The following is a 23,508-nucleotide window of genomic DNA, read 5'->3' as shown; positions in this document are numbered from 1 at the left end:
TACAAGCAATAATCAATATAATTCCTATCCCTCTTACAGATTATATCGAGATAAGGGCGAGGGTACAATAAACCATAACTAAAACAATACAGAGTATCACAACAATAATTAAATAAGCTCTTCGTAACTTCTGCGCCCATATCCTGAAAGGGGAAAAATGTAGGGGGGTGAGAACATTATCCTCGAAAGGGTTCTCAGTAGAGGGTTTTTGGGAATTACTGTAATAGGATACTTGAAGATAACCGCACCAGTGATTAATAACTGTCTTATGCCTCTTTTCAAAAATAACAGTTTTCAATAAGGTAAAGTCGGAAATCTTTTCTGAAAGAGGAACCGTTCAATTCTCAAAAACACCAAAAGCCTTTCAAAAAGGTTTATCTATGCTAAACCAAAATAGCCTTTCATATTTTTCCAAATCAGAAACACAAAACCGAAACCAACCATCGGTCCATCTCAATCCAACCACGGTCCTAGGCCCAAACAATCCAACCATCAACCAATCACCACAATCCAACAGAGTCCCAGATGCAAACACAAATAGGAAGTTCAAGCACAAACAAACAGTTACAGCAAGTAGAACAATTAGCAGTTAATCACAAAGGCAAACCACGTACAATATGCACACCCAAACAATGTCACATAGATGCATATGATGCATGCCTGTCCCTAGTGGCTGATGATATCATCTGTCGGTTATATAGCCAACCCGACACGTCCTGGTAGCTAACCATGGACAGAAACACCCATCGCGGAGCAAGTAGGTTTGAGCTACAACCCCATTGCTACTACCCGCTCAACCCAGAGCCAGTGGAATAACCACTACTGCGGCTACTACCCAGGCGGGTGTTTAAAAGCTCAACCTGGAGCGAGTGGAATCACCACTACTACCGCTACTACCCAGGCGTCACAGTCTCTGACCTGGAGCAAGTGGGACGAACCACAACCCTTGCTACTACCCAGGTATCTCAAACATATATTCATTCAGTTCCAGCCATGGATCAACATCCATCTCAGCCATCCGGCTTAAATTCAAAATTCATAGTCAGCCATACGGCCCATAACTCATTCGGCATTCAGCCATAAATCAGTATCATACACAGCCATTCCGGCTCATGGTTCAATCCAAAACCAGCCAATATTCATAATCATACACAGCCATTCCGGCCCGTAACAAAACAGCACTTCCACCGTTCAACATCATTAAATTCATAAAACCGGAATTTAAGCCATAAATCACTTTTCTCAAGCCATTTCACTTTGAAATCAAATTTCAACTCTTTTCAGCCTTGGCTTTAAAGATCTCATTTCTCAAATCATCTCAGGCTCACAAGCCACTTTTACTCAAGTGAGTTCCCTTTCTAAAACAAAGCCACTCTCGACATTCTCTTTCCAAAACTTCCAAAACCATGGAAAGTTAAGGATTTATTTCAAAGTATCCAAAATCACCCACCCAACAGTGGAATTTCATAACAAAAGTTTTTCGGCAGAGTCCCAAGTCTTTAGGGGAAGGTCAACTTACATCAATTCCTTAAAATAGTAACCACAGCAACACTAATCGCGACACATAACAATAGAAACTCAGTCTCATAGCAATTGATGCCGCAAAGCCTTAGTGTATGAAGCCAGAATAGTAACTAGAGAGCTTTCAAATCGAAAACGCTTACCGAATGAAGAAGGAACAGCTGAACCGGAATAGTGGCGGTCTCTGAACCGGTTCAACGACAGCCCGGCAGCCACCTAAGCGGCAGCGACGACAATTTCCGATCGCGCCAATTGAAACCAACACGCAGTGACTACGGTATTCTCGGAATTCAAAAAGGACAGAAACCTCAAATAAAAACCCTTACCGGAAGAGTGTTCTTCGGCGGCAGAGTCTCGGCCGCAGAGCCCATGGTTCAACAGCAGCAATACTCTCCTAGTGGCCCCATTGCGCAGCAACTCTAAATCGACAGCAACAGCTCTAGCGGACAGAACGGCACCAAGGATAACCATTAAACAGTGGCAAAATAAAGCAGAACGGAGCAAGAGCAGCAGCTGTTGCAGGTCCTTACCAGGCACAATGGCGCTAGTCCTAGCCTCATCCTCATTTTGCAGCGAGCTCCAACGCGGCTCCAGAAGTTCTAACAGGGCACGGCGGCGGCGCTTTCCTTCCGACGCAGCTTGACGGCGGCAAGAATGGTGGCGGTCGAAGTGCAACAGCAACGGAGGTCAAGCGCGGCGGCGGCTCCACACGTGACGGTGACAGCAGCGGCTTCACTTTCCTGCGCGCTCTTTCTTCTCCGTTGGTGGCTGTGGGTCGCGCTCCCTTCATTTCACAGTTCTGTCTCCGATGTGGCGCAAGGATGATCGGCGACGACGGCCAGATCTCCAGCGACGACACGAGGATGCACGGCGGTGGCTTCTGCAGCAGCTCCTCGCAAGCGCTCTCCCCCTTCTCCTCCATCGATGGTGACAATGGCGGCACTAACGGCGAGGCGCGGCGGGGCACGCTCTCTTCTCTCTTCATTCGGTGCGCCATGGCGGCGGCAAGGCGGCATTTGGACGAGGCGACGGCGGCCGACGGCGACGCCCCTCCTTCCCCTCTTCTTTGACGTTGGTGGTGAACGGCGAGCAGCTCGGTGGTGACGGCGAGGCCCACCGGTGCTAGCTCGCTCCTCCCTCTTCTCCGTTTCCTGCTTCTGCTTCTTTCCTTTCATGGAAATGGAAAAAGGAAACCGTGTGTGCTATACTGCTTTGGGGGGAGAAAGGAAATTTCGGCTGCAGCTGGGTGAGGGGGAAAAGGGAACCGGGTCGAGTAACGGGTTGCTAGGTTAGGGTTTCATTTTCAAAAGTTAGGGTTAGGGGCATTATGGTAATTTCTGGTAAAATTGTGGACAATATAGTAATTGAAACCCACATTAAATCCAACACTAATTGCATATAGAAAATACTATTTGCTCACCAATTTTACAAATTATTTTCCATAAAATGCCCAAATCAAAATAATTAGAAATAATATAATTAAACCCTTTATTTTCCAAAGTAGCAGTATTAATATTTAAAATATTAATTATTTAATCTAAATTATATAGAAATCCTTATTATTTCACAACTACCAACTTTATAATTTGAATATAGAAAATAATTCAATAATTATAAAATTGGATAATAATCATAACTCATCTCAAATTCAATAAATCAAAACTTGCCTTAATTATCTTTAATAAAATAATCTCTGAAATTAAGGCTATAAATAATTATATGATTTGAGACTTGATCATAATAAGACTTTTCAAAGTTCTGAGTCTTACAAATTGCATGAATATATGCGATCCTTCCTCTCTTCTTTTCTAAAATCTTCCATAAGACCTCCTTTGGCACCATATCGTACGCTTTTTCCTAATCAATAAACATATGTAAATCCCTTTTATTACTATAATACCTCTTCATCATCTTTTTTAATAAGTATTTTGCTTCGCTGGTAGATCTGTCTGGCATAAATCCAAATTGATTCTCTGGGATAAGATTTATTTATTTATTTCTGAAATCAATGGTTTTTGGATTTAGATTGAAGATGGTTTGAAAAGGTAAAGTAGGAGGAGGTGAGCATTTACATGCTTTGCTGGTTGGTGAAACAGGACCTACAATTCAAGATCTCTCTTATCAAGGTCCCCCACAATCAGTAATTGAAGCTTAAAAACAAGAAGGTAAACAAAAACAACCCTTCTGTGCCCAAAACACACACACATCATGACTCATGAATATTATTGATCAATTTACTAAAATTATTGTTTTGATAGGAATGAGTTCCAAATAAGTTTGGAAATTTCGCTAAGAGAATGTTGTTTGATTTTCACTTTTTTATTTTTTATTTTTTTGTTCATAATTGATAATGAACAGTTAATTAATGCTGGAGAAATATTGTGATGATAATATATATCTGGTGAGGTACATGTTATGCTTCTTTAGAGCAGAAGAATTTGGAATTTATCTTTTAAGTTCTATCTAAAATGTACACAGTTTCAACTTAGCATATAACATTCATTCATATGAATGGAATTTATGGAAAGAGAAGAGTTAAGGACAAAATAAACTATTATTATCCCATACCTTTAGAATTTTCAAACTGCGAGTGTGTTGGAATTTATGCGAAGAGTGATGAAAACATGAAGTGGAGATGCTTTGATGTAAAATACTTGAGAGAGAGAAAGAGAGAGAAATATTATATTAAGACACCATTTGTATTTGAAGAGGTCCTTCATAATTTAAAAGTTTAGAATCTTCTAATCCAAAATTCTAAGCTTCAAAAGGATTTTGTTTTGTGATACAAGAGGCAATATGTTGTTCAATAGGGATCAGCTGATGACCAACTCATGGATCTTATTTTAAATGAGATAGTTTTCTTTCTTTTTATCACTTTAACTAGTGTATGTTTTCGTGCTCTACGCGGGATAATACATAAAATTATATAAAAAAATTTTATTGAAATTTAAATGAAAAATATATATAGTAATTATTATTATAAATATTTTATAACTTAAAAATATTAAAAATAATTAATATTTATTTTAATTAATTTGGATTAGTTGAATGATCATCTCATTTGTCTGCTTAAGCAAATATTTGAAGTTCGAATTTCACTTTGTGTATATAACAATCCACCATTATTAGTTAGCGACAGACTCTTAATAAATAGAGCATGAATATGTGGTGGATTAGTCCTCGACTTGTCGAGTTAAGAAATCCGTAGAAAAAAGGTGTATTTGTCTTTAAAATAGATTAATTTTTCATTAATAGCAATACTTATGGACTTTTGTCTTTGTTAAAATTTACTTGGGACGATTTTATTTGTTGGTATCATATTCATTGTTGAAGTCAAAACAATATGATCAACATTGTTACTTGTTAAAATTTCACATTTTATGAAATGATTTATAAATTTTTAAATTTATAAACTTATATCATTACAAAAGTTATTAGATCAATTAATATTTCTTGGTAACATGGTGTACCGAAACACCATCGTCAAGTATTAGTTAGTGTGAAGAAAAACCAATAACAACTTTTATTATTCAATATATAATTTATTCTATTGAAAAATAAATTAATATTTCCTAAATTTGTAAATACATTTTTTTCTAATTTCTTACACCATTTTATTTGACAATATTTACCATTATAAAATAGCAAATGACTATACTATTCTACAATATATATAATGTATAAAGTAATTTCTTATCTTGAAATTAATTCTGATTAGTGAGATAAAATTTAAAATATTTTTTTATTTTCTTACTCAAATTTAAATTTAAATTTAAAATTGATTAACAACTCATCCTTTTTTAATTTCAATAAAAAAATAAATTGGTTAGATACAAAATATTTAGCATTTAATAATTTCAATCATTTAAATTTTAATTATGTAAGTGATTATTGTTATTTTCACTTTTTTGTTACATTAAAAATAATATTTAAAACTAAAATAGAGATAATTAATTTTTTTAATTTGAATTAAAAAATGTCTTGTAAATACATCCAACTTTTACATATACTAAGTGTTATAATATTAAATAGTATAGTATTTGTTATAACAATGACTCAAAATATTAATCCAAGATATATTTGGACCTAGTAAAACCTCAAAGCAAGCAAGATCAACTAAAATTCATTGTTAGGGTCCCAAATCCAATTTAGGTTCATTACCTTAAAGGCCCAATACAGATGAAGTCCACGTGTCTCCTCTTAAATCGGCTCAGATTGGATCTTCGTTGCTAGTTAGATATGGTAATGAGTACTCAAAGGAGCGTGAGAAGCCCCCTTCCCATCCCTCACTCCTATTTTAAAAAAAAATGCTCTCGTTCCTTCTCCGTCATTGCAAGCTCCTGTTTATTATCCCTTAGAAAACGCAGATCTCCTTGGATATCTACGAATATTCTTTGAAAACTTTGAAAAAAAATTAACACAAAAAGACATAATATAATAATCAATTCAATATAATTCAACACAATTTCTAACATATTCGTTATGGGAAATAACATTTCAAAAGGAGAAACATAAATATATATTCCAACATGATAACATAACACAATATTTTTTGGATGATACTGAGCGACGTAGTGACGGACTTGAGGGGTAGAGAAAGTGAGTTAGAGAGAGAGAGAGGATCGAGGCTGAGAATGAGTCTGAAAGAAAATAGAAGAATTCGAATTGGAGGCAGAAATTAGGGTTACTAAATTCAAGAAATGGATTTATATATATATAAATTAGGATAAATTAATAATTTTATATTTGCATATATTTAATAGGTTCCATGGGGTGGGTACTTATGTCCGTGTCCCATTAGGGGTGGCAAACGAAAAAGCCCGCCCTGTCTCGCCAAAAGCCCGTCATCTGGTGGGCTGGCCCGCCCCGCTCCGCCTAATAGTAGGCTGGCGGGTTGGCGGGCTCTCTTTTTTTTATAAATTATTAAATATTAAACAATATATATAATTTCATAACTATTTTAATAAATTTATAATTTTTAAAGACATAAAAAATTGTGGATCGGGAACCTGCGGATCTAGGCTGAAGCCGGGTCGCTTGACTGGAGTAATGGGGGGAGGTATCTGCAAAGACACTCTGACGCTCAAATCAGAATGGATCTAAGAGGTATAAGGTGTGAGGAATGAATGAATACCTGGAGGGGCTTGGGTCCTCTATTTATAGGTGGTGATAAGTATCTTATCTTATCTTATCTGGTTAAGATAAGATGGACGAGTGAATTCGAAAGTTGGTTAGGAGCTCTGGAGGGCCGATTTTTGGGCCTTTTGAGCGAGGTGCGGGTCGGACCCAGGTAGCCGGGGTCGGGTGCAGTCCCGGGTCCGGGATCTGTGGTTCAGATCCGTAATAAACATAATTATAAACCAAATTTTTTGAAACAAAATAATAAAATCAACATTGTCCAAAGCAAAATAAATATTGTCCAAAATATATAATTAAATATCTTCAAGTTTATAATCAATCAAACATAAAACATAATTCAAAATATAATTTAGAACATCTTCAATTATCATCTTTATCCTCTTGTAAATCAATAACATTATAGAAATTTGTAAAAAAAATGGCCTTCACAAAATAAAAGCTTGACCCAATGGGAAAGCCTGCCCTGCCCCGTCCCCGTCCCGCCGAAGCCCGCCAAAGGCCATGGATTAGGCGGTGCGGAGTAGGCGGGCCTTTTAAGTTTGGCGGTCTCAAATTTTTAACCCAACCTGTCTTTTTTGGAGGGTTATATATGCAGGTCAACTCGACGGGTTTCGACCCGTTTGTCACCCCTAGTCCCCATCCATTTTCGCATAGCAGATCGTGAGGATTTTACGAGCACCCATCTATCTCCAAAACGCAAGTAATCCCTGAAAATACCTGTTTTGACTGTTTTTGTGATCATCCCTATTGCTAGCATTCATTGGTTCGTGACATGGAGCTATTCTAGCCACTCAATAAATTCTCAGATAATCAAAGTTTAGGTTATATCATTTTTATAAAGTCACATGTATCCTTGTTATGACAATATTAATAGAAGATAAATGGATAAACACTAAGCTATTGTTTGGATATAAGATGAAAAATAAGAGGAAAGAAAATGGAAAGAAAGAAAATGAGAAGAAAGAAAATGAAAAGAAAAGTATATTTTTGTGTGTTGTTTTGATGAAGAAAAAATGAATAAAAAAATAAAGAAAAATTTTTTTTTTACTTGGATGGAAGGAAAAGTAACAAGAGAAAAAATTATAATAGAGTAAAATTATATTAATGTTTTTATATATTATATATAAATTATAATTCAAATGCTAACTCTGTATTTTTACCCATATTTATACTTCTGCATCAGTTTTCTTTGCAACTTTGAAGAGAAAAGTTTCACATGAGCTCCACATATACTTTTATGTTGCCCATTCAATTTTTTTGTTGATTCAAACAATGAAAAATTGATTTTTTTATCCATTTTCTTTTCCAATATTTTATTTTCCTACAAATTCTTCTAATCCAAATAATGCATAAATAAGTCACATTTTTCATATATATAACAATAACTAATATCATATATTAGGTTAATTTATGTTGATAAACCAAAGCCACTCCAAAATTACCTGAATCCCCCAAACCCAAAAATATTACCTAGTTGTCTCCATTTACATTTCTATATAAATCAAATTTAATGAATTCAAATTAGGGTAATAAGTAATAAATCGAATCTATAAAATTCGAATTACTTGACATTGTGATTCGAAAGTAAATTGAATTTAAAGAATTAGAATTATGTCATCTCCTACTAAATCGAATCTATAAATTTCGATTTATTTGGTCCATGCTAAATCGAAGCAATAAAATTCGATTTATACTCACTTAGTAGCAATTCAGTTCATTGTAAATCGAATCTCCTTCATTCGATTTAGTAGCATAGATAGCATTCAAGTAATTTGAATCTTATAGATTCGATTTACTACGAAAACACATAATTCAAACTCCATAAATTTGATTTACATAGATATGTAAATTGAGACATGCTTGTAGTCTTTTTTACTTTGGAGATATACGTAAAATTGGTTTGTAAATGGTTTATAAAGGATGATTTATCCCACATATTATAACTTATGAAATCATAATATTTTGAGAAGTGATGTATAGACAACTTAAATGTTGATAAGTTTTAAAAAATTTAGAAAAAAATAAAAATATCAAAAAATTACATTTTGATCCATAAGGATTTTTTTTAAAAAAAGTTATCCATAGTCTATGATTAATAACTTTAAAATTATATATATGTTATTTATTTTATATATATTACTCACTATTATAATTTAAATAGAATATAAAATAGATATTAAACTAATTTCTTTTAATAATTACTCAGTCACAAATATCCATCAAGAACATGAGATTTAAAAGCATACAAAGTAAATATAATACCTACAACTTTTACACTACCACGATAAGATGATTATCATAAGTCTTTTTAACATAAATTAAACAAAACAACATATAATAATAATAAAGAAACAATCAAATTCAAAAAAAATTATAGAACACCTATCATACACTATGACTCTTAGTATTGAGGAAGCTTTAATCATTTATTCTTTTATTAGCTATCTTTTTGTCTGCTCTACACTTCATCTTCAAATATGTTAAGAACTAAACCTATGCTTCAACCTTTCAAAATTCTATATTTTCTGTCAAACACAACATTATTATGCCTTTTTTTCTTTATAGAAACTATTGAATGGAAGAACCGTTGGTAAAAAGATGAGATTCTCTATAATATGTATGATTTTTTATGATAAAATAAAAATGAAAAAATGAAATAATATTGTGTATATTTAAGTTAATTTTAATATTTTTTAATAACCAAATTTGTCATAACGTAACTGATAAAGAATGACAGTTAATACGAATTTGATATATTTTGAGTATGCTATACATCTTATGACTTTATACGAAACAATATTAGTTTTAATTTATATATTTATTATTGGGTATTAAAAATAAAAAATATTTGTATTGTTAGCATTTTTCAAACCTTTCTCAACTCTGATTGTGATTAAGTCTTAGGATGTGTGTGGTTCAAAGATTAAATTTTATTACCAAGTAATCTTATTCCTAGGCATTATATTCCTAGGAATGTGATTACTTGGAATATATGATTCCCATATTTGGTTGTAAAATTTAATACATTGGAATATTATGTAATAATCCTAGGAATGACTAAATTTTTGTTTGGTTGAGTTTAAATATCTTGGTCATATTATGTAATATGTCAAAATTACCCTTAATCATTCAAATTAAAATATTAATGACTAAAAATTAAATATTTTTTAAATTTACTAAAATACTCCTAATAACAAATATCTTAGTTAAAATTATTATTAATTCTAAATTTTTTTAAATTTATTAAAATACCCCTAATAACAAATATGTTTAGTTAAAATTATTATTGATTTTAATTTTTTTAAATTTACTAAAATACCCCCTAATAACAAATATGTTTAGTTAAAACTAATCGAAAAGCCAAGAGCAACAAGAATCCAAAAGCCACCATCAATTTTCAACAAACATTTTTTGGAATCAAGCCATCACCAGTTGCTGCACATTATAGTTCAAGAGGAACCTTACCTAGTTTTCCATGGATCTTAAAACCTGATATAATGGCACCAGGAACTAGGGTTTTAGCTGCTTATATTCCTCACAAAACAACAGCAACAATTGGCACAAATGTCTTCCTATCAAGTCACTATAATATTCAATAAAAATTCAAAAATAGCAATATTTAAAGCAATTTCTTCAAAAATGGCAAAAGTTCCCCCGGTTGAAGTTGGAATACCATGTCGATCAGACTATTGTCCCTTAGAATGCTAAGGCCAGCCTTCATTCTATCATCACTGCTCAAACCAGGAACATCTCTCAACAGTGCCATTAGCTTCATTCTGCGCTCAGCTCCTTCTTTCTCATGCTTAAAACAAGAAACCATATCAACTAAAACGGCTGTGTGTTCTTGATAAGCACCTTTCATATCTCTCATTGATTCTACTACTATGTCAATCACTTCCTCACTTTTGCTCCCTCTTTTTCTTTTATTCCTTTCTATATATGAAGCACTAGGAGCAGCAGAAGAACTAGGAGCAGAAGCACCGGGAGCAACAGAAACACCAGGAGTTGGAGGCTCCTAAAAATTGAAAGCAACACCAGCAGGAACATCAGAAGATTATTCAATATTGATAGAAATGAAGAACAAGTAGCCTAACTGATTATACATGCTCTACACTTGTATATACAAGCATTATCTCTGCCTTGGCCAGCAAGACTAACAACATTAACTAACTAAACAGAACCTAATAGAATATTAACTACCCTGATTCTCATTCTGTTTGCATAATTACATTCATATCCTTTTTTTCTTTGTTATTATACTCCACAGAAATGAAGATCAGTATTTCTATCTAACTGCTCAACATGATGGGAATAGTTAAGGCTAGTCACAGGCACAGGTTAAAGTAAATGAACTAATGAAGAATCACTCCAAAATCCAAGAAAATACACAGCAGTAGGATCAACAATAAGTGAATTTATGTACATGAATTAGAGTCAATTGCTTACGTACTTGAGAATCAGCTTCATATTCCATTTCGGTTTCTTCCAAATTTACTTGGGTGTTTTCATTCACTTGCCGATCACTCAAGGTTGCTTCGCGCTCAGCCTCCATTGTAGCAACTGCTTGAGTTACATTTTCCGCATTGCCTCCTTGAGCCCTATCTCTACCAAATGCTATTCTCAACTCCTCAAAATGTGGAAATGGTTTATTATAGAGGCCATTAGCATTAGGATGTGACTGAAATTAAAAGAAAATAAATAAGCAATTAATATTAAAAAACTTAAGATAAATAAACTTGTATTAAGAAAGTTATTTAGAATTTACACTCTTCCATTCATTGAAAATTTGTCGCTCCACCACAATCATTTTATCTTTGTCATTCCAACCAAATCCACTCCCAGCTGTGCCCATCATATCAACTATTGCAAAATATTATCTTTTTAGCAATTTCACCCTTGATTCAATGTGTGGATTAGCCTAAACATAGCAAAACAATTTAAAATTATTACTACTCAGATTAAATTCAATAAACTGAATTTTAATACAATGACACCACAATTCATCCAAGCATAACTAAATATAGTGAATGTATGGAGCAGTAATAATCATTTAGTTTTCGCATACAGTATCTGAAATAATCATAAAATAGTCTACCATGACTTAAAGTCTTAAACTTTTCTCTTTCCTTTGGTTTTTTTTTTTTTGACAGTTTAATCAAACTCTTCTAACCACTTACTGATAACGAGATAGAGAATACAGTCTGGCCTGGTTGCTTGGTTCACCATTCAGATTTTCAAGAAGAAAAAAATTAACAAGAGAACTGGAAATATACTCTTAATTAAATAACAAGGGAATTTTTATTTTATTTATTTTATCTATTTTAATCTGTTCCAAGTAAAAAATATAAAATACTGAAGCACCAACATGATTAGCTCAAATGAAATGTAATTAATTTTCATTAAATAGTTTTAAATTCAAGCCTTGTCTATGAACAAATTTTCTGTTGAAGGACTTAGTTCAATAGTTCCAGTTGAAAATGCCATTTTTTTGTCACGGTTTTGGGCTGGACTACAACCCAACCCAGAGAACAGATCAATGAGAGCACAGTAGTAAAACATCCCAATATAGAAGCATAAATATTTTGTAAGCTATACAATTATAACACAAATATAAAATTGTAAACAAAGAAAACAAGTATTATGTAAAAAAATTGTACCTTAAGATCACATCCAGGGATTTTTTCATGCAGCATTTTTTCCAAATGTTTTCCATAACCGGATTTAAACGTGCCATTGTCACACTTCCAAGAAGTAGTTGCAAGCTCCACCAAACACTCAACTAATTTTGCATCTTCGTGTGGCGTCCATTGACGCTTAGTTTGCTTTAAATTAGGTCGAGTATTCTCTTCCATTTTCTATAGACTAATAAGCAGAAAATAACACAAGACAATTTTTCATCATCTTGAAGCAAGGAATCACACAAGTATGAAAAGAACAATAATTAAAGGTCAATCACAGAATCACTGCAATCCCATTTGCAATCAGAACATAGTAATATAAAAGGCCATTGCATAAGCCCCAAAAGAAACACACCCATTACATAAAAGGTTAACAAGGAAATAAAACAGGTTTTTTTTTTTGTACTTTTCTTTTTTCAAGTCCAAAAAACAATTAACAATCCATGGAAAATTTTAGAAACTAGTAAGCACTACTGCAGCATCCAAAAAATTCCTTAGATAATGCAATCATACACAGCCTTAATCTAGGAAAAGAAAATTCCATTGAATGCATCAAAAAGGGAGTACACTCCATCTACATTCACAAGAGAGCAAACCATAACCAAAAAAGTGAGATATTAACAAATTCCAATGCCAACCCGCAGCATAACAGCACAAAAGTACTGATAACCCATAACCCTATCATTTCTTTAGGCCTCTTATCATACTCATAACCCAATTAGTTTCAACATCCAATTCTGTACCTTCTTGTAGGATTAAATTATAAGTATTCCATCAGAAAGAATTCTATAGCAGCAAGTGCTATGCAAATAAATGAGAGAACCAAGCTATCTATGACATGAAACACAATGTAAATAAAAACAGAACAAAAAAATAATAACAATAACAATAAAAAGAGGAATTGAGTCAGATGATTGGTTAGGATCATTTTGTGAACTAGTGTCCAATGAGATGGGTGCTAAGATTTTGGCTTTATCATAAATCGATCTTTTCATTAAATTTCATTGAAGTTAAACACACATTTTATTATCCAATTTTGAAACATGTGCCTTGAAAAACCTTTCAGACAGAACCTGTAGCAGGTGCCATATAAGGTGGAAAATGATAGGCCTCTTATTATACACATAACCCAGACAAAAAGATTACAAGGTGGAAAAAGAATGTAAAAATCACATTCATTCATGATATATTTGCATAGAGGCATTGTGCACTGATTCTTCATATACATGTATTTAACCAATTATCGAACTAATTCAACTATTAATCATTTGGAAAGCTAGAACAAGGAGGATCTAGTCTAGCTTCCCCAGCATTAGATCTTTTCAACTTGATAAAGAAATTGAAGTAAATTTTAAAGCATCCTAACAACAGGCACAGACCTTAGATAATGTAGTCATACAAAATATTCCTTAGATAATGCAGCCAAACAACAGGCACAGAGCATATATTAAGTTTCAATTAAATTCATAACTATGTTTTATCTATCAACAATTTATCACTGGTATTTTATATGAAATGTGTAACAAGAGAATTAAGGATACTATAATCAAAGAGGTCAGAACTGAAAGAATGCATGCTTATTTGCTTTTTTTGGTTCATTATCATACGTACTTCACTTGTTGTTGCTGCATTGTTGCATAGTCATTTTACTTCCTCAATTCAAATCAAACTTTTTTACTCCCAAAGTTACTCAATCACTTCTAGTAGCTTATTCATTCTGGCCTATGGGTGTGTGTTGGTGATATATAAATGAGTTTAATTGGAAGTGGACTAGAGCTAGTTGTATAAAGATAAAGTTTCTACCCCTGCCCTTCTTTTATTTGTTCCTGCTTTCTCTTTTTCTCTTCTAAATAGATGAAGGATGAATCACAATATTAGTCAAACAGCATAAAAATTTAACACAAGGATTTAAAGCAAAGAAAGCTCCTCCACATCCTGCTCTGTTCTATGAACAAGCTATGAGAATACAAAGTAAAGGGACTAGCGTGTTTACTCCACAGTCCTTATGAATCCTTATGCCACAAGAATCAAACCCAAAATTTTATAATACAGACTCAAAAACCTTGATAGCAGATTTGATTTCCCAACCCCTGAGTCCCCAATCAGAACAGCTTTGAATAGATAATCACACTCCTCATCAAATGCATCAGCCATATATCTATCTTGTTAATTAGCCTCTCTACCTGCTTTCACTTTCACCCTTCTATCTATCTATCTATCTATCTATCTATCTATCTATCTATCTATCTATGTATATGCCTTTATTGAAAATTCTAAAGGAACAAACCTAGTAACTAGTGAGGAGTTGAAAATAAAACCAAACCGAAAATAAGAATTGTTGGATATGAAAGGAGAAAGCTACAGGGTACAAGGTCATGATCACACTTATGTAATGTTATAATTAATTAAGATTACGAAATTGGGAGGGGCCAAGACACAATCCTTTCTTTGGATGGTATTATTATTATTATTATTATTATTATTATTATTATTATTTACTCTCACAGTTACACTTGAATGATTACTAGTCCTTGATAAGAGGTTATATAATTATTATTTGTTTCTAACATGTTAGCTTGTAACTACTACTTTTTCAGTCTTTCTCTGGAGCAATTCATGCTCCTCCACATCCTACTCTATTCTATGAACAAGCTATGAGAATACAAAGCAAAGGGACTAGCGTGTTTACTCCACAGTCTTTATGAATCCTTATGCCACAAGAATCAAACCCAAAATTTCATAATGCAGACCAAAAAATAATAACAATTCTAAATTACAGCATATGACTGAAAATAGAATCAATAGAGAAAAAAATAAACACAACTCTATTTTATAACCTCAGCATTCAACCTTTGATTCAATCCACCATAGTCTTTGTCTTATATATACATTGATCAAAAGGTTAAAAAAAGCCTTTTCCAATTTCAAAAAAGAATTGCTTTCATTTTTCAAAGGGCTTTGAGTGTTGTAGTAATCATCAAAGAACCTCTTGTTATGCTTCCTTAATGACATTGCATTTCAAAGAACCATATATTTTATTCAGTATCACAAACATAGTTCAGGAAAAATAAATAAATAACAAATAAAAGATCCTTACCTGAAGAAGAAGATTTTGTGCTTGAAAAAGATGAACAAGGTTGCAGAAGACAAATTAAACTTTCTTTGATGGCTATTGCTGAGCCGCGAGGAGGGAGAGAAGCGAAGGAGACGACACGAACAGAAAGCACCACTCGAGATGATGAACACGGACAGGAAACACGAATAGGAACTGTGAGCTGTGATGATGACACGAACGCGAACGATTTTCTTCTAGAATAAGGAGCGCAGTGGTCGTGCAAATCGAAATCGGCGGCGAGGCGGCGCCGACGCCGGTGGAACCTCCGTGAATTTGAAGAAAAGCCCCGCTAGGGATTGGTTTTCATGGAGGAGGGGTCTCTGCTAGGGTTTCGTTTTGTTTGAAATGAATTGAAAAAAATCTGAAGAGAAGGGTTGGAGTGAAATTAACAAGGGTGTTTTTGGTCTTTTTACTTTATTATTAACATTCCATTCCCATTGGAATTAGAGATACCTAGGGAGGATATGGGAATGAAATGGGTGGGATTTTGATTCCAGGGAATAAAATATACCCAGGAATAATTTTTTAACTCTTGAACCAAACATGGGAATAAGATATTCTCATCTCAACATTCCTGGGAATACACTTGTATTCCCTTCAACCACACACACCCATAGGATTTGTAAGAATCATATTCTCAATCCCTTTAAATTCTTTCTTTAACTATTTATTACTTATTCATGTCAAGCTTTTGTTTTTTAATTTTGACCATACTTTATCCTTATCATTGTACCTAGTTACCCACATTATTAATTTACAAACTCATTCGGCGTTTTTCAATTTATTGCAACATAACAATCAAATTCTGACATGGAACATGTGCACTTTTGATTCAAGAACAAATCTTCTTATTCTTGTCATGTATTCATATTAATTAAGCATGTTTACTTAAGGGTTTTTTATTTAAATAAATTATTTGCCCTCCTATTTTACCTGAATCCCCTAAATGGTTTTTTTGAACGTGAATCTCCTAAACCATATAATATATAAATCGTCCTAGGCTCGTGTGTTTTAATCAATATATAAACCATTGTACTCTGAGACGATTTATGCATGAATTGCATAGGTGAATAAGGCATAAATCGTCCCACCCTACTGTGTATTAAAAGTAACACATAAATCATCATAGGCTAGTTTGATTTATGCATTTTACCCTAAAATCCTATACCCTGGCACAATTTACGTGCTTCTCCATAACCCTCAACCCCCTAGCACGATTTATGTGCAAATCCCAAACCCACAAGCCCCTAGGATGATTTATGTGGAAACCTAACCCCCACCTACCCAGCACGATTTACGTGCATATATACCCCTCAGCAGCCTAGAACGATTCATGTGTAAAGACCCAAACCCTACTTACCTTCCACGAGTAAAGTCTCATTCGTGAGAGACTCCATTAGCGGCGAGGAGGGTAGTGGAGGGGAGGAGAGCTACGGGAAAAAATTCAAGGAAGGGTGTGGTCGGCGGCGGTGGAGGGTTGGTTAAGGTTCGGAAAAGGTGGCCTCCGGTGGACGGCGTTGACGGCGGCGGAGGGTGGCTTCTGAAGGTTGGGTTGGCAGCGGTTGGAGGCTGATTTGGTGGCTTTGGGGGGCGGTCGAAGATGGCGAGGAACGACATGTACCGATTGAACGGCATCGCGCACGTGGCAGGTTTTATTGACGAAGAGGTTAGTAGTTAATTTGGTTTACAACTGATATAGTCAATGTAGTTGATGTGTTTAGTTACAAGAATGTGATTCTTTTGAAAAAAAATGCTTGTTGTGTTAGAAATTAGTGAAATGTTAAGGTTAACATGTTTAGGATAGGTTAGGGTCATGTTTGGTTTAGGGGTTTGGTTGATTTCTGATACATGTTTTTGGTTGTTGTGCGATGTTGAGTTGTGACTGTGCTTGTTATTCTGTTATCAGCCAACCCGGTGTGTACGGACTATCCGTAGGCAACAAAAGATGATATTGCATGACCGTATTATGCCTTACCTAGATAGCGCCGGATTGCTGCATGTTGCTAGGCTGAATGATTATTGGTTTAAGCTGGATGAGCCACTGATTAGTGCCTTTGTTGAGCGATGGCGTCCAAAGACTCACACTTTCCATATGCCATTTGGGGAGTGCACTGTCACTTTACAGGATGTGGCATATCAATTCGGCCTCCCTATTGATGGATTTCCAGTTAGTGGTTGTCTCAATGACTTTGAGCAGTTGATGGAAGGGGGTAAGCCTGCGTGGCAGTGGTTTGAAGAGTTGTTCGGTGAACTTCCTCCTGAGGACTATATTGATGAGTTCACCGTATCATATGGCTGGTTCCAAAACAGGTTCAGAGTCATGCCAAATGATGCTACAGAGGCCACGGTACAGGTCTATGCTCGTGGTTACATCATGATGTTGTTGTCCACGATGCTTTTTGGCGACAAGTCTGGGGCCAGAGTTCACTTACGCTGGCTCCCGTATGTTGCGGATCTCGACGGACTCGAAAAGTATAGCTGGGGTTCGGCCGCATTATCTTGGTTATATAGGTGTCTCTGCAGAGTAGCTAATCGGAATGTAAAAAACTTAGCTGGGCCACTAGCATTGCTGCAGTCCTAGATATTCTGGAGGTTTCCCACATTCAGGCCAAGAGGGTTTGATGTTATTCTCTGGCCGCTTGCATCAAGGTGAGTATAATGCTTATTATTTAGTTTGATATACTTTAACTCCAAACATAACGTATATTATTAATGCCTGAATCACTTTTAAAGTATGTCTAATGGTGCCGACACTGAATCTTGCAGGTGGGGTAGATACATGCCGTCATCAGATGAGAAGGGTCCTCGGGTCATTGCTACCCGACACAGATTGAACAGGGTGAGAGTGGATGATGTAAGTATAATCTCCCATAAAATTTGTTATAGTTTCACGTTTTATATGGTTAAGTGTATGCATCACGTACTGTCTTCTGACATAACGATCCTACATGTTGCAGTTTATTTGGATGCCATACTCGGCACTGGAGGTTATTCAAGTTGTCCACCCTGATATCCTTAGACCTGAGCACACGCATTTATGGAAGTCGACAACTGCATTGATTTACTTTTCCTCCATCGAGTGGCACCAGGTTGACCGAGTCCTTTCCCAGCTTGGAGGAGTTCAGCACGTACCTGAACCAGCCATCAAAATTGATTTTCTATTATCGAAGGATGGTCGGGGACCTACCCGCTGGTTTCTTGAGGTCTTTGCCACATGGCATGAGTGTTGGGATCAGAGGCATCAGAGCATGTTGACGTTTCAGTTGGTACCAGATCCAGGACCCTCGGTGGAGTATCTTGATTGGTGGTACAGGGTAGCCCATAGATTTCTGTTGCATGACCGGGATTTAGTTGACCCTCGCCAGGTCGGGATCCCTGCAGATGCTCCAGTTCAAGGTAATATCGATGTGCCCGCTAGACAGCAGGGACCAAACTTCCCGGACAACCGTAGGAGGGCTACGTGTGAGCGGGTTGGAATGCGATATAGCCAACCAATGCGCCAGGGGGGCGACGATGCCTTGGAGTTGGATGAGACACAGGGTGGCGATGAAGACCATGGAGGGAGCCAGAGTCATCAGGTTGGATGGAGAGGTGCGGGGAGTGATTTTTTTGCTGAGATACGGGAGTTTGCCAGCACAGATGGTGATTATAGGCCTCAGTTTGAGGGAAGGGCAGTGGATCTTAATGTCAATTCGAATGAATCACCGACTACTTATCAGGGAGGTCCGTTTGCCATGGGTGGTACTCCGGCATCTGCCGTGCAGGGATAGACGCACACACAGTTGCCTGACGAGCCCGATCGTGCTGCTGGGATGGAGGTGCAGCCACCGGAGACATATGTACCGGTCACGCAGAGGAGGAAGCGCATCATCAGGCCAGCCAAGTGTGGCACCGGGTCACATATGTGTTAGATAGTGGGGTATTCTTATGTTATTGTTATGGTATTCAGCTAGTACTTTTTACTATTGTTGATGTTGTGTTATTTAGTACTCTTGTCGTTTCGATATTGTTATGTTGTTATTAAGCACTGTTACAATTTCGTTATTGTTATGTTATTATCTAGTACTATGGTAAGATTAAAGGACTATTTTGAAAGTAAATGAAAAGTGAAACTTAAACCGACTAACACGAGGTCTTTAACAACAAATGAAGTGAACGACAAAGAACACCATTAAATGCAAAGTGTAAGGGACGACATCAAGCAACAATCTAACTATGCTAAGGCAAATAAAATAACATAAACTATAACGCTACTCGAGGCTCTATGCATTAGTCCCTTCATGAGGACCGGATGCACATGCGCGAAGGGGACACTGTCTTCTAGTATGACCTGGAACCCTACACATACCACATCTCTTCGTCCTGTCCGGTTTGGGCTCATCCATACTGTTTCTTATCCGTGTAGTCCTAGGACGACCCACGGTCGCTCGCATCATGCCGGGGTCTGGGATAACTTGAGGACCCTCGTACAAGGGAAGCAAGTCGTCTGCCATCGGAGGGGAGAAACCTATCTTATAAACATTGAAGATGGTTGTCAAGCGATACACGTCATCCACGTAAATCCTCCAATCTAGTCTGAAATACGAACAAGCTGCAAGCACATGACGACATGGGTAATGGAGGGCCTGAAAATAGCCATAGTCACATGTCCTGGCCGAAAGCGATACCCTACATGCAGTCAGAGCGATTCTCCCTCCCGTCGGAGCAATCTCGTCCACAACAAACTCTGTGTTCCTTCTATCGTATAGCTCAACCCGCATGTTTCTGGAGGCCTGTTGGTTCTTCTCAATCGCCCTCATAAGCATCTGCGAAATTCCTGCCTTGCCCCGAGTTGCATCTCCGCTTCCTTTCCTTTTCTAACAAAGAGCTCAGCCAATCGCCCATATGTTGACTTCACAAGTGACCCCACCGGTAAGTTCCATCTACCCTTCAAGACGGCATTGATACACTCAGATATGTTGGTTGTCATGTGACCGTACTGGCGCCCACCATCCCGATATTGGGTCCATAACCCTAACCCAATCCAGTTACACCACTCAACCATAGCCGGGTCTTCGGACCTCAATATCTCCATGCAATATTGATGCTCCTATTCAGACTTTGCGTAGGCTGCGTTCACCAGAATCTTCCGTGCATCCTTGGATTTAAAGTTAAGCGCAAAATTAGCAGCTATGTGCCTAGCACAATATGCACGATAGGCTGCCGGTGGGAGCCACCCACCGTCTTCTGCAACTAACGTGGCCTTGATTGCATTGTGGCGGTCAGATATAACTAGAATGCCGGGTTGCGGGGTCACATGTTGGCGAAGGTGAGTAAGGAAGAACTTCCATGACTCAGTGTTCTCACCTTCGACAAGTCCAAATGCCACTGGGAGTATGTTCGAGTTTCCATCTTGTGCAATCGCCATGAGTAACGTTTCGCCGTACTTGCCATACAGATGGGTACCGTCAATGGATATCAGTGGCTTACAATACTTGAATGCCTCAATGTATGGCGAAAACGTCCAAAACAATCGATGAAAAAACACCCTCGACTCATCAACCGTATTACCAGACCTTACAGGTGAAGTGCGCAATACTGCAATACTGCCCAGCATGTACATCTGAACCCCGATTATCCACCTCGGAATTATGTTGTAAGATTCCTCCCAATCACCATAAATCTGTGCAATCGCCTTCTGCTTAGCCATCCACACCTTCTGGTAGCTGGGCTTGAATCCATATGTCGTTGACACCACATTCTGCAGTACTTTCACCGAGATTGCCGCATCCGCCCTAACCAGCGATAGAATTGATGCACAGATCACATGATAATCAAGCTGCCTGTGGTTGGTGGACAGCTCGGTTGCAAGACATGTGTGAGGCCCATTGTACTTCCGGACTTCCCAGTATCCTTTCCGCTGCCGCATAGTCACGCGTATCAGCCAATTACACCCATTCCCAAACTGGACGCACTTCCCGTGATACTTCAACTGGTCCGACTTAAACACCTTATACTGAACACCACGGCGGATATTATAATTCTTCACCATCAACACTGCCTCCTCCTTGCTCTGGAACCGCTGCCCGACCTCAAACTCCTCTGCCGCATGCATACCGTGCTCGTCTCTGTGAATACTTGACATTTGTTGACCTGGAAATGCTGGTTGATTCATTGCCTCAAGATCCAATGTAGAGAAGTGTGGATGGTACTGTTGTGTCTGAGAACTTGTTTGGCCTTGCGATCTCGCAACTGGTCTTGTGTCATCCTCATCGTCAGATTCATCACCGCTAACGGGTGGTTCCGAATCTGAATCATCATCACCAATGGCCTCAGTAACTGGATCCCTATCTCTGACCTCCATGAACGTAGTTGCACCATCCAATACCGGTCCCTCTCTGATTTCCGCTGCAAGCTCCCCGAAGGTTCGTACATCACCCAAGCAATCCCCATCTTCGGCATGAACTGCCAGATCGGCTGCAAATGACGGAGATGAAACGTGGGCGGTGACGTCGTGACGAATAGGAATGGCACTTGAAGCACCATCTACCCCGACTGTGGGCGGATTTGGAGCAGATCCACCGGAGCTACCCTCCACATCAGCCATTTTCGCGAACAACTCCATAGCTCCCAAATCTGAAAATCTTGATTGACTGTGAAATATAACGCGAATGTCGTCATCGCCTAGCATCTCATATTTTCCAAACTTCACATAACCTTGCCTGAGTGAGATAGGGATCCTGAAGAACATTTGCTTCACAAGCTTCTTACCGCACTTACCTAACTTTTGTAGTATGCTATTTCGTAAATCATCTAAACTCGTTGATGGATTTATGAACACTCCAATCTGTTTCTTGCTACTGAACCTTACACCCTCACTTGTGTTTTCATCGATCTTTCCCCGATGATGAACTAACAAGAACACACTCTCAGCCATCTTCCCGCAACCCTCAGCTGAAATATGGCTCGACAATGATGTTCCTCCTGTATTTATAGGCTCTTCCAGCACATAAATCGTTTCATGGTGTCTGGTATTGTGTTTTTACATGTAAATCGTCCCATACTAACGTGTCTTATCATAGTAACACATAACTCGTCCTAGGGTATTGAGGGATAAAGTTTTCCACATAAATCGTCCTAGGGGCTTGTGGGTTTGGGATTTGCACGTAAATCGTGCTAGGGGGTTGAGGGTTATGGAGAAGCACGTAAATCATGCCAGGGTATGGGGTTTTAGGGTAAAACGCATAAATCAAACTAGCCTAAGACGATTTATGTGTTACTTTTAATACACAGTAGGGTGGGACGATTTATGCCTTATTCACCTTTGCAATTCATGCATAAATCGTCCCGGAGTACAATGATTTATATATTGATTAAAACACACGAGCCTAGGACGATTTATATATTATATGGTTTAGGGGATTCACGTTCAAAAAAATTATTTAGGGGATTCAGGTAAAATAGGAGGGCAAATAATTTATTTAAATAAAAAACCCTTTACTTAATACATGATCTAAGATTATTAGTTACATCAGTGTTTATCTTTCTAAGCTCAATATATGTATATGACAAACATATCATTATTCAACTTTCTGCGTATTCTTTTTATACCTCTTATTAATTGTACAAACTTAGTCATTCACTTGCATGTAGAGGTGACAAATAGGGCAAAATTCGACGAGCCGACCGTGTAACTCGCCAAAAAAGAAGGGCCAAACTAAAAATTTGAAACCGCCATAATTAAAAAGTCCACCTAACCCACATCACCTAATTCGCGGACTTCGGCGGATTTCGACAAGACGGGACGGCTTCCCCAGGGGCCACCATTTTTTTTGTAATTTAAGGTATTTTAAGTTATAATTTAGATTATATTCTATGTTTGATTTATTAGAGACCTGAAGAGGTTTAATTATATATTTTGAACAATATTTGTTTTATTTTTTACAATGTTAGTTTTATTATTTTGTTTCAAAAAATTTGGTTAGTTGATGATTATGTTTATTACATATTTAGAATTGTAAAGATTTTAATGTTTGTGAATTTAGAAATTATAATTTTTTTAAGTTCTTAAAAATT

The 23,508-nt window shown here is 36.8% G+C and overlaps 3 protein-coding genes across 3 annotated transcripts; all 3 read right to left on the bottom strand.

The window, feature by feature from the left end:
* Window positions 10,218-15,533, bottom strand: LOC107614548. The gene is made up of 5 exons (XM_021109590.1): window positions 15,436-15,533; window positions 12,318-12,522; window positions 11,426-11,578; window positions 11,111-11,338; window positions 10,218-10,675 (listed from the first exon to the last, which is right to left on the bottom strand). The coding sequence occupies exons 3-5, from the start codon at window positions 11,513-11,515 to the stop codon at window positions 10,280-10,282; spliced, it is 714 nt and encodes a 237-aa protein (XP_020965249.1). The 5' UTR covers window positions 11,516-11,578; window positions 12,318-12,522; window positions 15,436-15,533; the 3' UTR covers window positions 10,218-10,279.
* Window positions 19,716-20,213, bottom strand: LOC107611195. Its single transcript, XM_016313150.1, has one exon. The coding sequence runs from the start codon at window positions 20,211-20,213 to the stop codon at window positions 19,716-19,718; it is 498 nt and encodes a 165-aa protein (XP_016168636.1).
* Window positions 20,543-22,369, bottom strand: LOC107611196. Its single transcript, XM_016313151.1, has one exon. It carries the CDS (start codon window positions 22,367-22,369, stop codon window positions 20,543-20,545), a length of 1,827 nt encoding a protein of 608 aa, XP_016168637.1.

Source organism: Arachis ipaensis, chromosome B08 (assembly GCF_000816755.2).
Source record: "Arachis ipaensis cultivar K30076 chromosome B08, Araip1.1, whole genome shotgun sequence".
Classification (NCBI taxonomy): domain Eukaryota; kingdom Viridiplantae; phylum Streptophyta; class Magnoliopsida; order Fabales; family Fabaceae; genus Arachis; species Arachis ipaensis.
This window is presented reverse-complemented; position numbering and strand designations above follow the sequence as displayed.